Here is a 17,247-nt window from a genome sequence, read left to right as displayed (position 1 = left end):
AATAGGTTTGAACTCACGATCCTCGTGCCTCAGCCTCCCATGCCACTGGGATTACAGGCATTCTCCACTGTGCCCAGCTAGTTGCTTTCTTTAAGAGGCTTTTTGTAAAAGCATTCTGTAGGACACTTCTGCCAGTGTCTGTGTTTTGTTCCTTAATGTTCCTTTTGTGTTCGAATTTGTATGATTGTGCTCTGGCTCCCCTGTTTTCCTGAAAAGCTCTTTCAGGGCAAGGTTTATTTTATTTCACATTTATTTTCCATTTAATAATAACTTAGTATGAGTACCTTTTACCTAGTCTCTGAATAAATTTTTAAGTGAAGAATGTCATAATTTGAAAGCAAACAAAGCAACAATGTTAATTTTTCTTGGTTTGCAAATTGTTAGTCATCACAGTTGCCTAAGTATTGGAGTAGAAGCAGAAGCAGTTATTACCAGCTTTAGCTGCAGAGTTCAATAAATGGTGAATATATACTATGACCCAACTAAGGACTTACCATGTGTTATTGTTTTTAAAATTCTATTCCGGTTGTAGAATTGTAGCAGTCTGTTTTTACAGTTGAGGACACTGAGGCTCAGCATAGTTAATCAACTTACCAGGTTAATTTGCCCACGTTAGTTTGTTGTGTTTTTGTCTTCTCATATTTTATTTTGTATTTATATTTATGTATTTATATTTATATTATATTTATTTTAGTAAATATTTTCTTAAATTCTTGAATTCATTGTAGACTCCCTCATCACCACCACCTCACCCCCATAAAAGGAAGAAAGAGATCTGTGGCTGAAATTATATTGGTATTTGTTCTTTGCTCCTCCTTTCCCTCTCCCCTTTTCTGCCTTCCATGACATTCCTTATCATTCCTTTTAGTTACACACATTATATCTTCTCTCTCCTGTTTACCTATTCATCTGTTCATCATTTTATTTTTTATTTTTTTATTCTAATTTGTTATATGAGAGCAGAATGCATTACAATTCATATTATACATATAGAGCACACTTTTTCATATCTCTGATTGTATGCAAAGTATATTCACACCATTCGTGTCTTCATACGTGTACTTTGGATAATGATGATCATCATATTCCACCATCATTTCTAACCCCATGCCGCCTCCCTTTTCCTCCCACCCCTTTGCCCTATCTAGAGTTCATCTATTCCTCCCATGCTCCCTCTCCCTACCCCACTATGAATCATCCTCCTTATATAAGAAAAAACATTCGGCATTTAGTTTTGTGGGATTGGCTAACTTCACTTAGCATTGTCTTCTCCAGCTCCATCCATTTATGTGCAAATGCCATGATTTTATTCTCTTTTACTGCTGAGTAATATTCCATTGTGTGTGTGTGTGTGTATGTATATATGTATGTATATATATATGCCACATTTTATTTATTCATTCATCTACTGAAGGGCACCTAGGTTGGCTCCACAATTTACCTATTGTGAATTGTGCTACTGTAAACATTGATGTGGCTGTGTCCCTGTTGTTTTCTGTTTTTAAGTCCTTTGGGTATAGACCGAGGAGAGGGATAGCTGGGTCAAATGGTGATTCCATTCCCAGTTTTCCAAGGGATCTCCATACTGCTTTCCATATTGACTGCACCAATTTTTGCAGTCCCACCAGCAACATATGAGTGTGCCTTTTCACCTACATCCTCGCCAACACTTATTGTTGTTTGTATTCTATTTTTTAATAATTATTTTTTTGTTGTAGTTGAACACAATACCTTATATTTTATTTATTTTTATGTGGTGCTGAGGATTGAACTCAGGGCCTCGCACGTGGTAGGCGAGCGCTTACCACTGAGCTACAAACCTAGCCCCTGTTTGTATTCTTAAGAGCTGCCGTTCTGACTGGAGTGAGATGAAATCTTAGAGTAGTTTTGATTTGCGTTTCTCTGATTGCTAGAGACGTTGAACATTTTTTCATAGATTTGTTGATTGATTGTATATCACCTTCTGAGAATTGTCTGTTCAGTTCCTTGGTCCATTTATTGATTAGGTTATTTTTTTTTATTTTTAATTTTTTGGTGTTTAGCTTTTTGACTTCTTTATATCCCATAGAGATTAGTGCACTATCTGATGTGTGAGAGGTACAAATTTGCTCCCAAGCTGTAGGCTTTCTATTCACTTCACTGATTGTTTCTTTTTCTGAGAAGAAGCCTTTTAGTTTGAATCCATCCATTTATTAATATTTGATATTAATTCTTGCGCTATAGGAGTCTTACTAAGGAAGTAGGGGCTTAATCCAACATGCTGGAGATTAAGGCCTACTTTTTTTTTTTATTAGATGCAGGGTCTAATAGAAAATCCTCTGAAATATCCACCTACTTTGCTGAATGGTTTAATTCCCTGGTCCTTGATCGACTTTGAGTTGAGTTTTGTGCATGGTGAGAGATAGAGGTTTAATTTCATTTTATTACATGTGGATTTCCAGTTTTCCCAGCATTATTTGTTGTAGAGGCTAACTTTTCTCCAATGTATGTTTTTGGTGCCTTGGTCTAATATAAGATAACTGTAGCTATGTGGGTTAGTCTCTGTGTCCTCTATTCTATAGCATTGGTCTACAGGTATATTTTGGTGCCAATACCATGCTGTTTTTGTTATTATTGCTCTGTAGTATAGTTTGAGGTCTGGTATAGTGATGCCACCAGCTTCACTCTTCTTGCTAAGGATTGTTTTGGCTATTCTGGGTCTCTTATTTTTACAGATGAATTTCATGACTGCTTTTTCTATTTCTATGAGGAATGCCATTGGGATTTTGGTTGGGATTGATTGAATCTCTGTAGTGCTTTTGGTAGTATGGTCATTTAGACAAAATCAATTCTGCCCATCCAAGAACAAGGTAGATCTTTCCATCTTCTAAGGTCTTCTTTAATTTCTTTCTTTAGTGTGCTGTGGTTTTCATTGTAGAGGTCTTTCACCTCTTTTGTTAAGTTGATTCCCAAGTATTTTATTGAGGCTATTGTAAATGGGGTGGTTTTCCTAGTTTCTCTTTCAGAGGATTTGTCACTGATGTACAGACATGCTTTTGATTTATGGGTGTTGGTTTTATATCCACCTACTTTGCTGAATCCATTTATTAGTTCTAGGAGATTTCTGGTGGAATGTTTGGGTCTTCTAGGTATAGAATCATATCGTCTGCAAATAGGGATAATTTGAGTTCTTCTTTTCCTATGTGTATCCCTTTAATTTCTTTCATCTGTCTGATTGCTCTGGCTAGAGTTTCAAGAACTATGATTAATAGAAGTGGTGAAAGAGGGCATTCCTGCCTTATTCCAGGTTTTAGAGGGAATGCTTTCAATTTTTCTCCATTTAGAATGATGTTGGCCTGGGACTTAGCATGGATATAGCCTTTACAATGTTGAGGTATGTTCCTGTGATATCCCTATTTTTTCTAAGGTTTTGAACATGAAGGGCTGATGTATTTTGTTGAATGCTTTTTCTACATCTATTGAGATGATTGTATGATTCTTATCTTTTAAGTCTATTGATGTGATGAATCATATTTATTGATTTCCATGTGTTGAACCAACCTAGTAGCATCCCTGGGATGAATCCCACTTGATAATGCTGCACTGTCTTTTTGATATGTTTTTGTATTCAATTTGCTAGGATTTTATTGAGAACGTTTGCATCTATGTTCATTAGAGATATTGTTCTGCAGTTTTCTTTCTTTGATTTATCTTTGCCTGGTTTTGGAATCAGGGTGATATTGGCCTCATGAGTGTGGAAGTGCTCCCTCTTTTTCTGTTTCCTGAATAAAATTGAAGAGTATTAGTATTAGTTCTTAATTAAAGGTTTTGTAGAACACGGCTGTATATCCATCGGGTCCTGGGCTTTTCTTGATTGGTAGGCGTCTTCTATTTCATCGCTTGATATTGGTCTGTTTAAATTGTGTATATCATCAATTTGGGCAAATCATATGACTTAAAAATTTGTCGATACCTTTAATATTTTCTGTTTTATTGGAGTACAAGTTTTCAAGATAATTATCCTCTGTATTTCTGTAGTGTTTGTTGTGATATTACCTTTTCATCACATTTTAGTAATTTGAATTTTCACTCTCTCTTTGTTAGCATAACTAAGGGTCTGCCAATTTCATTTATTTTTTTTCAAAGAACCACCTTTTCTGTCAATTTTTCAGTTTCTTTTGTCTCAATTTCAGCTCTGGTTTTAATTATTTTCTGTCTTCTACTGGTTTTGTGATTGATTTGTATTTCTTTTTCTAGGGATTTGAGATGTAATGTTAGGTTGTTTATTTGTTGACTTATTTTTCTTTTAAGGAATGAACTCCATGCAATGAACTTTCCTCTTAGTTCTGCCTTCATAATCTCCCAGAGATTTTGATATGTTGTGTTAGTGTTTTTATTTACCTGTAAGAATTTTTGAAACTCCTCCTCGATGTCTTTTGCAACCCATTGTTCATTCAGTAGCATGTTATTTAAATATCTCCAGGTGTTGTAGTAATTTTTATTTTTTATTTTGTCATTGATTTCTAATTGATTCCATTTTGATCTGATAAAATGCAGGTTAGTATCTCTATTTTTTTGTATTTGCTGAGAGTTGCTTTGTGGCATATTAAATGATCTATTTTAGAAAAGGATCCATGTCTTGCTTAGAAGAAAGTGTATTCGCTTATTGAAAGATGAAATATTCTATATATGTCAGTTAAGTCTAAGTTATTGATTGTACTGTTGAGTTCTGTAGTTTCTTTGTTTATCTTTTGTTTGGAAGATCTATCCAGTGGTGAAAGAAGTATGTTAAAGATTATTGTGTTGTGGTCAGTTTGACTCTTGAACTTCAGAAGAATTTGTTTGATGAACGTAGATGCTCCATTGTCTGGGGCATATATATTTATAATTGTTACGTCTTGTTTGTGTATGATTCCCTTGAACAGTTTGAAATGTACTTCCTTTATCACTTTTGATTAACTTTAGCTTGAACTCTATTTTATAACGATGATGGAAACCCCTGCTTGCTTCTGTCATCTGTTCATCTTGTCATCCCTATACCTCCAGTAGATATTAACTGAGACTATATTATATACCAGATGATACTAACTAATCAGATTTATTTGTAAGCTCTAATCCTAAAAATGATTTAAGACAACTTTACTTTTTTTTCCTCAGAAGAAAAATGCGATGATGTTAAATATGTATATGTCTGAGGTTGTATTTATGGGTGAAAAGATCATTCTGTTGAATTCTGTTTTATCACAATAAAATCTCTATACAGAAGAGTGTGAACAATTAGTTAAAATGTTTGTTTTGTGTGATTCCCTTTAAAGGTAGAATTTTTTAATTTATATATAACAGCAGAATGCATTATAATTCTTATTACACATATAGAGCACATTTTTTCATATCTCTGGTTGTATGTATACACAGTGTATTCACACTAATTCGTGTCTTTATACCTGTACTTTGGATAATAATGATCTTCACATTCTACCATCATTAATAACCCCATGCCCCTCCCTTCCCCTCCAACCCCTCCGCCCTATCTAGAGTTTGTCTATTCCTCCCATGCTCCTGCTCCCTATCCTACAATCTTTAAGAACTGATATTGAATTAGATTTTCCTCCTACTATCTACCATTCACTTAATTCCAGTGTCTGTAAGCACAGTAGTTGCAGAACTGTTAAATCATGTTATTGTAACAACTTTACCAGCTAGATTATAGTTCTTAGGTATATTCTTTTTACCTCTAGTCTTATAAAGCTAATTTGACTTACCTGCTTCTTTGATTTATACAACTGCAGTACATTTAGAGTCTCTTGTTACATTTTGCAGTCCATCTGAGAGCTCTCTATCCTCCTAAATGATTTTTTAAAAATTTGCATACATTATATACAAAGCATTCTGTGCTAATAGTTCCATGATCTTTACAGGTGTTTTATGTCTTGTTTTTCCCATTATAGGACCATACAGATGGAATGAGTATATTCAGTCCTCTAAATTGTTATTTTTGCAATTAAAAAAAATTTGGCATAGCATGTGGCACATAGAAAACAACTGGTAAAATTTTATTACATGGATAAATATTGAAAATTGAACATGCATTTTTAATCACAAATATTCACATGTATTAAGTTGTTATTGCCATTATGTCAGTAAATATTTCTATGTTTTAAAGTCTGTTACATATATAAATAGCAAAAGGATATGTATGTACTTGTGTTTTTAATAGCATAACAATAATTACTTAACAGTAAGGTTATTTTCAGATAATATAGCCCTTCAAATATGCTAGTTTTAAAAGCTCTTTTCCTCTCAGTAAAAACCAAGAAGCAATTTAAGAAAAAGAAAAAAAATGTAAGACATACTTTAGATCTTAACTCCCAACGATTCCTTTGTTTCATTCATATTAGTTAGGTGTATTACCATTTTCCACAGTGTTACATGCAGTAATGTTTCTACATTTATAACATGGATAATAATTATCACATCATTTCTTTGCTTGCCAGACTTGAACATCCATGAACATATTATAATGCAGTGTAATGTATCTACTTTTCTTGTAACTACAGATAATATTGAGTTATGCTGAGGCATTTTAATATTTTTATGAAGCAGGAATAACATTATTTAAGATGTTTTGTATGTTTTTTATTTTACAACTAGTTATATGTGAATGTAAGTAATATTTACCACAGATAATATGTAAGCCTCTTTTAAATATGAAAATAAAGATATAAGTTTTATAAAACTCAACTGTGATTTTTTTTCCTTTCCTTGTTACAGTTTCTCAAGCAAGACCTCCTCCAAATCAGAAGAAAGGTGAGGTCATGATTTTAAATTTATTTTAGAAAGTAAATGTGTATGAACTAGGTTGCACAACCACGGCTAATAATATTTGTGCAGCTATATATATATATATATGTGTGTGTGTGTGTGTGTGTGTGTGTGTGTGTGTGTTTGTGTGGTTGGTATCATTTCTTATTAATCAGTGCTTAAACTATACTGATGATTAAACATTTTTACTGTTATTGTTGGCTTCAAATATGTTATGTGTGCATACATACATTCGTATATTTTGGTGCCAGGGAAAGGTGCTTTACTAATGAGCCACATCCCCAGGCTTAATGTATTTGTTTTTTAGCTCAAAAGAATCAAAATTGTGCCGGGCACTGTGGCACACACCTGTAATCCCAGTGGCCTGTGAGGCTGAGACAGGAGGATTGTGAGTTTAAAGCCAGCCTCAGCAACAGCAAGGCACTAAGCAACTCAGTGACCCTGTCTCTAAATAAAAAATACAAAGAGGGCTGTGGATATGATTCAGTGGTTGAGTGCCTCTGAGTTTAGTCCCCAGTCCCGGTGTGCCCCCCCGCCCCTAATTAAAATTGTACATTTATTAGCTTTTAATTTTTAGTGAAGTAAGTATAATTCCTTTTAATAACAATAAGTAATAATAATAATAAATTTGTTACCTTTAAAATTGTGTTCTTCCAGGATCTCGAACACCCATTATCATAATTCCCGCAGCTACCACCTCTTTAATAACCATGCTCAATGCAAAAGACCTTCTACAAGATCTGAAGTAAGTAATTTTTTTAAAAAAATCTTTTTATAGGACACTGAGATATAGGAGTTAGTTACTAATTTAGTATTATTTGAAGAAAACAAAAACAAAAGTTTTACTTGATAGCTAAAGTATAATTTTTCACGTATAATTTTTGTATCTGCGTCCTTTAGAGAAAGTTACAGAAAAGCTGGCTAAAGTCCTAATGATAAGGATACTATTTTATTGACTCTTAAAATGAAGTATGTTGTTAGTTTTGTTTTGTTTTTGGCACCACATCCCCATCCTAAATTATGTTTTGATTTTTCCCTGAAGATCTGAAAAAGTTTCCAAAGCAAATGAAGGTTCTTTCAGTATATTAAATATATAGTTGGAGGAGGCAGGCAAGTGGGGAAGCATAGTTGTTTAACCTTGATAGCAGTAAAAGCTGAGTGAAAATGAAAAGGAAATGTAATAATAAAGATGAAAGAAGTGAATATGAAACATATACCCTATGTTAAAATTTACAAATGCTTGTTAACTTGGAAATTTTAAGTGTCTCTTCCCCATTTCTTTTTTTAAAGATCACAGTCATAGTGTACTAAGTTTATTCTAATAAACGTGTTAGTCAGCTTTTCATTGCTAGGACAGGAAGAAAAGTTTATTTTGCCTTATAGTTTCAGTGGTCTCAGTCCATGTTTCGCCATGTCGATTGCTCTGGGCCTGAGGTCAGATGGAATACCAGGGCAGAGGACATGAAGCTGCTCAGCTCATGGCTCCTGGGAAACAGAGAGCTCAAGGAATTCTTCTGTCAGAGTGCGTTTTGTAATATGGGGAAAGAAAGTAGAAGAACTTAAAGTTTACAATATTTTGGGAAGATAAGAGAGGTAATATAATTACTGGTTGTAGAGGGGAGTTAACTATATTCTGCTATAACATTTTCATAGTATTTGGTACTTTCTTACTGTATTTAATGAAATCAAAGTTGTCAAATTATCCATTTTGTGTTATGCACCCAGGTCATTTAATCTGGATGTTTGTTATGAATTTGAACTGTAGCTCACTAATTTTAACATGGTTTTATTTGAGGAAATTTGAGGTTGAAGGCATGTCCTTCCAGTGATTTTTGTCATTCTTTTTTGCCAGCTGCTCCAATACCCAAAGACTTAGCTGATTTTTGTGTTAAATTCTCAATTTGAGAATTTCTGATTTACTAGGGTAGTATAAATTCAAATTTGGATCAGTTCTGAGTGACATGGAGATAGACCCTTGGCCCACAAATCATCTAGGAGTTCTTCTTCTTCCCCTAATTGAAGAGTCAGATCAAGATAGATATGCTTCTTTGACATTTGATTGGAAAAGTCCTAGTAAACCCCCACCCCCACCCCCCCGCAACTGATAATGTAACTTTTTGTAAGTTCCAGCTCTAGTTCCTTTTTGTCCTTTGAGTTTTGTAAAACCAAAAAAACATAAATGCCTACAGTTTCTCTGCAATACCAGTGCATTGGATGGCTTGTCAGTTTTTCTTCCTGTAGAAGTGATGATTTTCTTTCTAGCTCAGTTATTTTGCATTTCATATATTTTTTACATTGCATCTAGCATTTCTGGGTGTTTATAAAGTAGCTGGTTTTATACTATCAGGTATACTGCGTTATTGGAACTTGAAGTTCATAAAATATATTTATTCTACTTTAGATATTGTTATTAGTCTGCTATTAGATGTACATTAATCTGTAACAGCAACAACAAATTTAATTCATGCTTCTTCATTAAGTTTGAGTCTTACCTGAGGAGAATTAAAAATGCAGAATATTTCATAAAATATTTGCCTCTTTAGCAATAAATATGTTCTTTGGGTTTGGGGTACACTCAGCCTTAGAAATGTTTAAAATCTTTTATCAGTTTTGCTAATACCTCAGCTAAGAGATTCAGGTGTAATCTAGTGATAACTTGCTTGGGAGATTGCTGCATATATTGGGAACAAACATCTATATAGCAGTATAACTCAAGAGTGAATTACTATGTAGACAAATACATGACAAACCTAACCTTCTAGGAGCTCATATGATTGTGGTGTTAGTGGGTTATGAGTCATTCATTTCAACTGATAAAATAGTTTTTGTTCTAGCACTTGGTATAAAAACCAGTTTCAATGCCATACCTGAAAATATAACGTCCTTTGAAGATTTGTCTTGAAGATAGGTTTAGAATCAAATCAGTCCTCAACAGTTATCAACGATTAAAAGCTTTATGTAGCATCTCTCACAAATTATATGATTTTAATGAGAATACACATGATAGTGCTTTTTGTTGAAGAGGTAGTTAAAACTTATTATTTTCCACAATTCTGGACCTAAAACGGATGCAGAATACATCTAATTTGACTTTTATTCCTGGTTGAAAACACAGAGATGAAAGAACCTTAAAGGCTATTCGGCCTTTTGTTTAATTCTGCCAGTTAGTTGCAAAGCAAGAAATAAAATCAGGTCTCCTGAACACCAGTTTAATAGTATTGCCCTTTGGACAGTGGAGACACCTAATAAATATTTACTTTAAGAAATGGAGTTTTATTTTGGTCTGAGAGTTATGTGATAACCATCAAAAACAAGAGATACTCCTCCACAAAATTTAATAAGCCCTAACTTCAGTGTTGTAATAATATTTTATAATCTGAAATGTCTAATGTTGACAGTTTTGTATAATATATTTCCAGTGATAACTAGGAAAATGTTTATTCAACAACAAATAATATTCAAAAGAAGAATGTAGAGTCTCTGACTTTTTTCTCAGTAGAGTAATAATGATAATTATTTAAGGAGGAAAATAAAAGCAACCTCCCCTCCAAGAAAATATCATCTGGCTCTGAAATAACTTAGGACTGATTAAAAATGAAACCAAATAAATTACTATTCTCTTATTTCAAATTTTACTACACACAGAATTTAGTTTTAAAGGGTGCCTTCAATTTAAATAATTTTCTTTACAAAATATAGGTAGCCTGGCACATACAAGTATATCTATACATTGTTTTATTCATTTAAGTTTGATAATATAATGGAAATTCAAACCAATGCAAAATGGATTGCATTAACTGCTTTTAAAAAAATGTTTAGTGTTTTTGTGAGCATTCATGTCTCCTTTCCACCTTCTAATATAGAAAAGGCAATTTTTCATCATTTATAATCTGTGAAATAAGATATGCATCTGTTTTCTTTTTGGTGATGGTTGCCTTGTCTTACTGATCTCCTTTTGGGTTTTTTAAAATAGTTTTGTGTTCTTCCGAGAAAAGGGCTTGTTATTTTATTCATATTTGTAGCTACATTGTTTTAAACAGTGTTTGCCTAAAAATGGATATTAAGCAAATGTTTCAGAAAAGAAGAAGGGAACACAGTAAGAAAATTAGAGAATAGGGAACTTATGTATCTAATTAGCATTTGAATATGAGAGAATTTTTTTTGAAACTGCCATTATTTTACTGTGTCTATATTATTATATTCCTTTGTTTTTGGTAAATATAATAGTCATAGCTACTCTTGGAACTTGACTTAGGTTCCCATGATGCTTCATTACATTTAATACCGAGTGGTTTTGTTTGTTTGTCTGTTTTGTTTTTGGTATTGGAGATTGAAACTGAGGGCATTACTTAACTACACTGTGCTACATCCCAATCCTTTCTTATATTTTTTATTTAGACACATGGTATCGCTGAGATGCTGAGGCTAGCCCGATCTTCCTTCTCAGCCTCCCTAGCTGCTGGTATTACAGGCATCCCCCACTGCACCTGGCTTCCATTGAGTGTTTTACACCTTAACTATTTTTGTATCAGGTGATCTTTAAGCCTCCTTTGAAGTCATTTTTATGATGTACAAATTTGGCATTATCCATTTTTCAGTTTTTAGTAATTGACAACTATTATTTTTTATGAATATGTTTTGTTGTTTTAAAAATGTTACAAATTCTGACTTCAGTTCTTCATTCTCCACATTTTCGGTGTTCATCTTAATATATTACAAATCTAATATTTTTAGTACAAAGAAATTTTAAAGGAAACTTTAGTGTCTTTCTCTTTGTAGCCTTACTATAGAGAAGCCAAACAATTAAACAAACTACAGTTTTAGGATAGATCATGCCTAATTTTTCTTCCAAGTTTAAATCACTCCCTTCATTGTTTAACACCTCATTGCAACTGACATCTTCCCTACCGTTTGAGTCAGCTGGAGGCTTTGCTATGTAATTAATGCATAATTGAAACCTCCTCCACACAATTATAGTGTTGGCTGTAACCCATAGTTCAAGTTGGCATAGATTCTATTTGGTTTTATGTAAAATTGAGGATTCTTCAGTTTTCTAGCCCATCAGTAAGTAAATGAAACAAAAAAATAAAACTCAGCTTAACCTTTAACATTCTAAATAATAAAATTAAGGTCATATTATAGAAATATTAACAGATGCACTTTACTTCTATAAACATGATAAACTGATTAGATGAAACATATGATTCTGGCCATGATAGTAGTTTCTCAGGGCAGGGTTCCAAGTAGGAGAGATTGCACACACATAGTACTCCAAAAATATGAAGAGGGTTTCCCTTGCATTCACCAAATACTGTTGTGCTTATGCCCATGAGGGATCTATTGTGACCTGGGAAATAGCCATTGGGAAAGAAAGCAGACAGAACAATTACTAGAGCTTGTATTTGAATGAAAATAGTTCTTGTTCCCAACAACTGCAGATAATACAAAGTGGTATGGCCACTTTGGAAAATAATATTATTTTTTTCTCAGAATATTGAATATACTATTGTTCTATCTCCTAGCTCCCTTTGTTGATCTCTACTGTACTTAGATATGGACTTGTTTTTTATACATCTCACTTGGCATTTGTTAGAATGAATCTATGAGTTGTCGCTTTTCATCATTTCTGGAAGATTTGGCTCTTATCTCTTTAGATGTTCCTTGGAATTTTTTTTTCCTATGCAAATTCTTTGAGTTTCAAGCAAATGTGGGAGTATTACAGAGACGATTTGCTAAATAAGCACCTGGGAACATTACCAATCTAGCATCACTTTAAATTGAATTTTCAGTTTTGAGATTTTTAACATTCAGATGTTATTCTTACCATATATACAGTTTTGAAACATTTTTCTTTGTAAATGCCAGGGTATGGTTTAAGGCATGGATAGGAATGAAGATGAGTGGTAGTTTTGTTTCTAGTTTACTGTTGTATTGAGTCCCTCTTCATGAGGAAAGGAGCTCCAATTAGATTCCTTACATTGAGCAGGCTTGAAGCTCAGTTTCCTATTCTAGGAGACTAGTGAAATGTGAGAAACAAAGATGAGATTTAATTGGTTTCTGAGTGACTTCTGTAGTTAGCAGACAACAATGTCATTCATTCTTCTTTGCATTCCCTTTGTCACTCATTTTTGTCCAAACATTCTTTCTTTATTGTAGCTAGCTCAGAGATGCCTTTAAAATTTTTTTATACTTAATTAATAAATTTTATTTTTTTCTCTTTGGAAATGTTCCAGTTACTAGGTAAGTCTGTCATATTATCATACCAGAAACAGAATACAAGACAGTTTTTAAAGGTCATAATATGTTAATATTAACTCATGTTAACTTACTGTTCCTTAAACCCTTTTACATGTACATAAATACAATTGTCATAATTCCTGAATGGAAGTCAGAATACTTAGATTTTTTTTTTTTAATTTTGTACTGGGGATTGAATCCAAAGGTGCTTTGCCACAAAGCCCCATCCCCAGTCCCCCGCTCTGTTTATTTCAAATTTTTAGGCAAGGTCTCTTTAAGTTTGGTATTCCCCTGCTTTAGGCTCCAGCTATGGGGATTGTAGGTCACTGCGCCCATCTGAACACTTAGAAATCTTAAGAAGTCAGAATTTCATCTAAATGATTATTTCACATGGAGTTTTCAGTTAATCCATTATTTAACTATATGCTGACTGAAGAGCAGTATTGCTAGTTGATATGAATATCCTGAATGACTGGCTCTATCTTCAAGAGACCTGAAATCTAGTAGGGAGATGGCAGATTATGTAAATTACTATACTAAAAAAAAAAAGAAGGCTGCTTTTAAATTGTAGAAAATTGAATGCTGCTTTGAGTAAAAAAAGATAAATTCATAGTGAAATAAATATGTATTAAATTTAAGATCAAATAAATGCTTAAATATACTTCTAGAGATGTATTTAACATTTGGTAGCCTAGAAAACCAAAATTATTTCATTCATATTTGAATATTGATTGTCACCTTATAACTAGAGAACTGTAGTAATTTTTATTAATATACCAATAAAATACTATTGTGTGCTATTTTTAGGCTGAAGTTTTTTGTTTTTGTGGTCCTGGGAATTGAACTCAGGGCCTCATGCTTTTCAGGCAAGCACTCTACCACTGAGCCATATCCATAGCCCAAGACTGACATTTGATTAGAACTTGATAGGCTTAATTTGTGCCCTACTTTCTGCAACACCTTCAGTTTTCTTTCATCTGATCATTGCTATCCTCACTGAAATTTCTGAGAATGGAGTTGTAAATAGAACTAGATATATTGATAATTGAAAGTGACCTAATGTAGGCAAATGAATAATGCTGTCACATATAGCACTTTGATCATAACTTGGTTTAATTAGGTAGAACATTATTATGTACTTTATTATGCTAAAATGTACATTTATTTTTTGTGATTTAATTTCTCTGAAACTGGACTATATCTTATAGTTGATGACTTTTTTTTTAAGGGATTGTTCATTGTTTCTGTTTTTTTTTTTTTTAATTTTATTTTTTAGGTGTAGTTGAAACAATACCTTTATTTCACTTATTTATTTTTATGTGGTGCTAAAGATCGAACCCAGGGTCTCGAACGTGCGAGGCGAGTGCTCTACCCCTGAGCCCCAGCCCCAGCCCCAATTGATGACATCTTAAGAGTTGCTCAGGCTAGGTGGTAGTACTGATGCAGTTTTCATGGTTTTGAATATCCTCTAATTACATATTTCTGGCAAAACATTTGTGTCTAGAATGTGTAAGCAACTCCTATAGATCAAGTTTAAAAAGAATCCCATTTAAAATATGCAGAAACAAAAGAAGGTATACAAATGGCTACCCATCAGTAAGGCTAAACTCTAGGCTTAGAGTTCATGTATTTTTTGTGGAAGTATAAAATGATACAACTAGCTACTTTAAAAATAAACATGGCCTGTGATCCAATATTTCCACTGGAAGGAGTAAGAAAAATAAAAGCATATATTCACCCAAGCACTTATATAAAAATATTTATATTAGCTTTATTTGCAGTAACTCACGTTTTGGAACCAGCCTGGTATAGACTGAATGTTTATATATTTCCTTTCCTCCTAAATTTGTATGTTGAAACCTAATTACCAGTTTGGTGGCATTATGAGGCAGGGATTTTAGAAAGTTATTAGATCATGCAAACTGTGCCCTCATTAACAGGATTAGTACACTTAGGAAATAGGCCTCAGAGAGTTTTGTTGTCCCCCTTTCATGATGAAGACACAGAGGAAAAAAATACTGAATTGTCAAGCAGGCCCTCACAATGACTACAATTGTGCCAGCATCTTGATCTTGAACTTCCCAGCCACCAGAACTAAGAGAAATAAATTTCTATAGTTGATAAATTACTCAGTCTATTGTATTTTGATTGTAGCATCCCAGATGGATTAAGACACTAGAGTATTGTCCACCAAAAGAAGAATGAATAAACAAATCATGGTATAATTCTTACAAGATTCTCAGCAGTAAAAGAGAATGATAGTCTTCATAGGATGGATGAATATTAGAAACATTAAGTTGATTGAAAGAAGACAAGTACAAAGGGATATATCCTCTATGATTATGTATATATGAATTCCCAGGACTGGCAAAACTAGTGTATGGTGGTGGAAAGCAAAACTATACTTGCCTGTTGAGTGAAGCATAATGATTGGCTGACCGAAAGATGCCAAGAAAACTTAATGAATTGATGAAGAATTGCATAATTCTTTATCTAGATTGGAATGGATATACATTTGTTGAAACTAATTTGTGTATTTCATTATGTGTAAATTTTATGCCAGTAAAAATATCGTACATGCTTAATTACTTGGGAACTCTTCCTTGTTGGAGGAATGACCTCAATCTTTTATTTTCTTATGAAATAACCACCAAATGCATTATGCAATCTAAGAAAGATTGTTCCTCAGATACAGGTGAGAGGATTTCCTACCAAAACATCAAGCAGTACAATTCAAATTTAGAGAATCATCTGATTCTTGGAGGGATAATGGTACTGATTTATGTAGTGTATCGTTAAAGTATTGTCCTAGTTAAACCAGCAGGTTCCCCAGCCGCCCGCCCCCCCCCCAGAGGTGCAACATAAACAGTATGTCTCATAGTCATTGGTATTTTAGATTTCATGAACTACAGTAGGGTGAGTAAGTAGAATCTATATAGATCACTTATGGTATACTTATCATTTAGTGGGCTTAGGTTTAGAAGAAGAGGTTATAAAGTCTACCCTTATGTTATCTTCTGAGATCAAGACAAAAGGAATTTTTTTTAAAAGGTGAATTTATTATTATAGTGAAGATGGATTGCTTGGTTTACAGAAGACTCCATGTGGTGCCGAATCAAATTCCAGAAGAATTCACCTTATACTAAAAATAAGACTGAAAAGCATTTTGAAATAAAGTTGCTTTCTACTGCTAACAGGGAGGGCTACTATAAGAAAATGCCTTGATAAAATCAGAAATTAAAATACCAGGGTGTATAAAAAGGTTGAGTGCTCTGGTTAATTTAAAAATTATGAGAAACTCTGAGCCTTCATAAAACTTACAGCAACCAACATGTAAACATGCAGATGCTATATAATTCTTATTTCTTAGATATCAGAAGTAGATTTATATGTTTAATAGACTTTTTATTAATTGGATATTGTAACAGATCACTCATTTATATTTTTAATTCATTATTATCAAAGTTTATAAGTAATTTTATATTCTCATAAATAATTTTATAGATTCATACTATATTTTAGAAGTCATAAAAGAGAGACTTACACTATTATATTTAGGAATTTAAATAATTTTAGCCTCATCTATCTGAGAAAAATTAAAGAAAAAGCATCTTTTTATTAGAAGTAAGATCCTTTTGTTCTGTATATCTGGAACATAGTTCAAAAGGACAACTATTTATGTTGTATAATTTACAGGACAATGTATTACATATTTTTTTCACTTAATGTTTTTGTTAGTTGTGACTTTGTTAGAATTTACTTTCCAACAATGCAAGAAAAATTAGTTTATGAAATAGTGTTTTATTATTCCAGGCATTAGTATTGTATTTGATGTTTTCATTGTGGGCTTGATTAATAAATAAAATAACCAAAATCTATATGGAGCAAATGTTTATCCGGAAGAAATTCTGAAATGATATGGGCATGTTAACATGTTAATTTTTTCATCAGATATAAAATGGATGTGAGAATAGTCAGTTTAGACAAGAAGTTACTATTACCATTATCAACATGTACTAAAAATTTTCATGACTACAAAATTAATATGATGAATCCAGTATGTGGTATTGAAAATTCTCAAGGGACTCTGTCAGATGCAGTATCTCATGCATCTTCTTTGCCCTTTTACAAGACCTTTCATTTCATGTCTCCTAAAATTTTGAAGTAAAATGATACTTGTTGCAGTGAATAGGAGGAACTATGTTCTAA

General features: G+C 33.0%; 1 protein-coding gene across 2 annotated transcripts in view; it reads left to right on the top strand.

The window, feature by feature from the left end:
• Cdc73 (cell division cycle 73) overlaps positions 1 to 17,247 on the top strand; it is a 118,617-nt gene that overhangs the window by 89,822 nt on the left and 11,548 nt on the right. For both annotated transcript variants that reach the window (XM_027948822.2, XM_071600205.1), the window contains exons 12-13: positions 6,751 to 6,786; positions 7,459 to 7,546. In XM_027948822.2, the coding sequence (XP_027804623.1) occupies positions 6,751 to 6,786; positions 7,459 to 7,546 (124 nt within the window). The remainder of the gene's footprint in view (positions 1 to 6,750; positions 6,787 to 7,458; positions 7,547 to 17,247) is intronic.

This window comes from Marmota flaviventris, chromosome 12, assembly GCF_047511675.1.
Source record: "Marmota flaviventris isolate mMarFla1 chromosome 12, mMarFla1.hap1, whole genome shotgun sequence".
Taxonomy (NCBI): Eukaryota; Metazoa; Chordata; class Mammalia; order Rodentia; family Sciuridae; genus Marmota; species Marmota flaviventris.
Note: the sequence above shows the minus strand (reverse complement) of the source record. Positions and strands in the feature narration are given on the sequence as shown.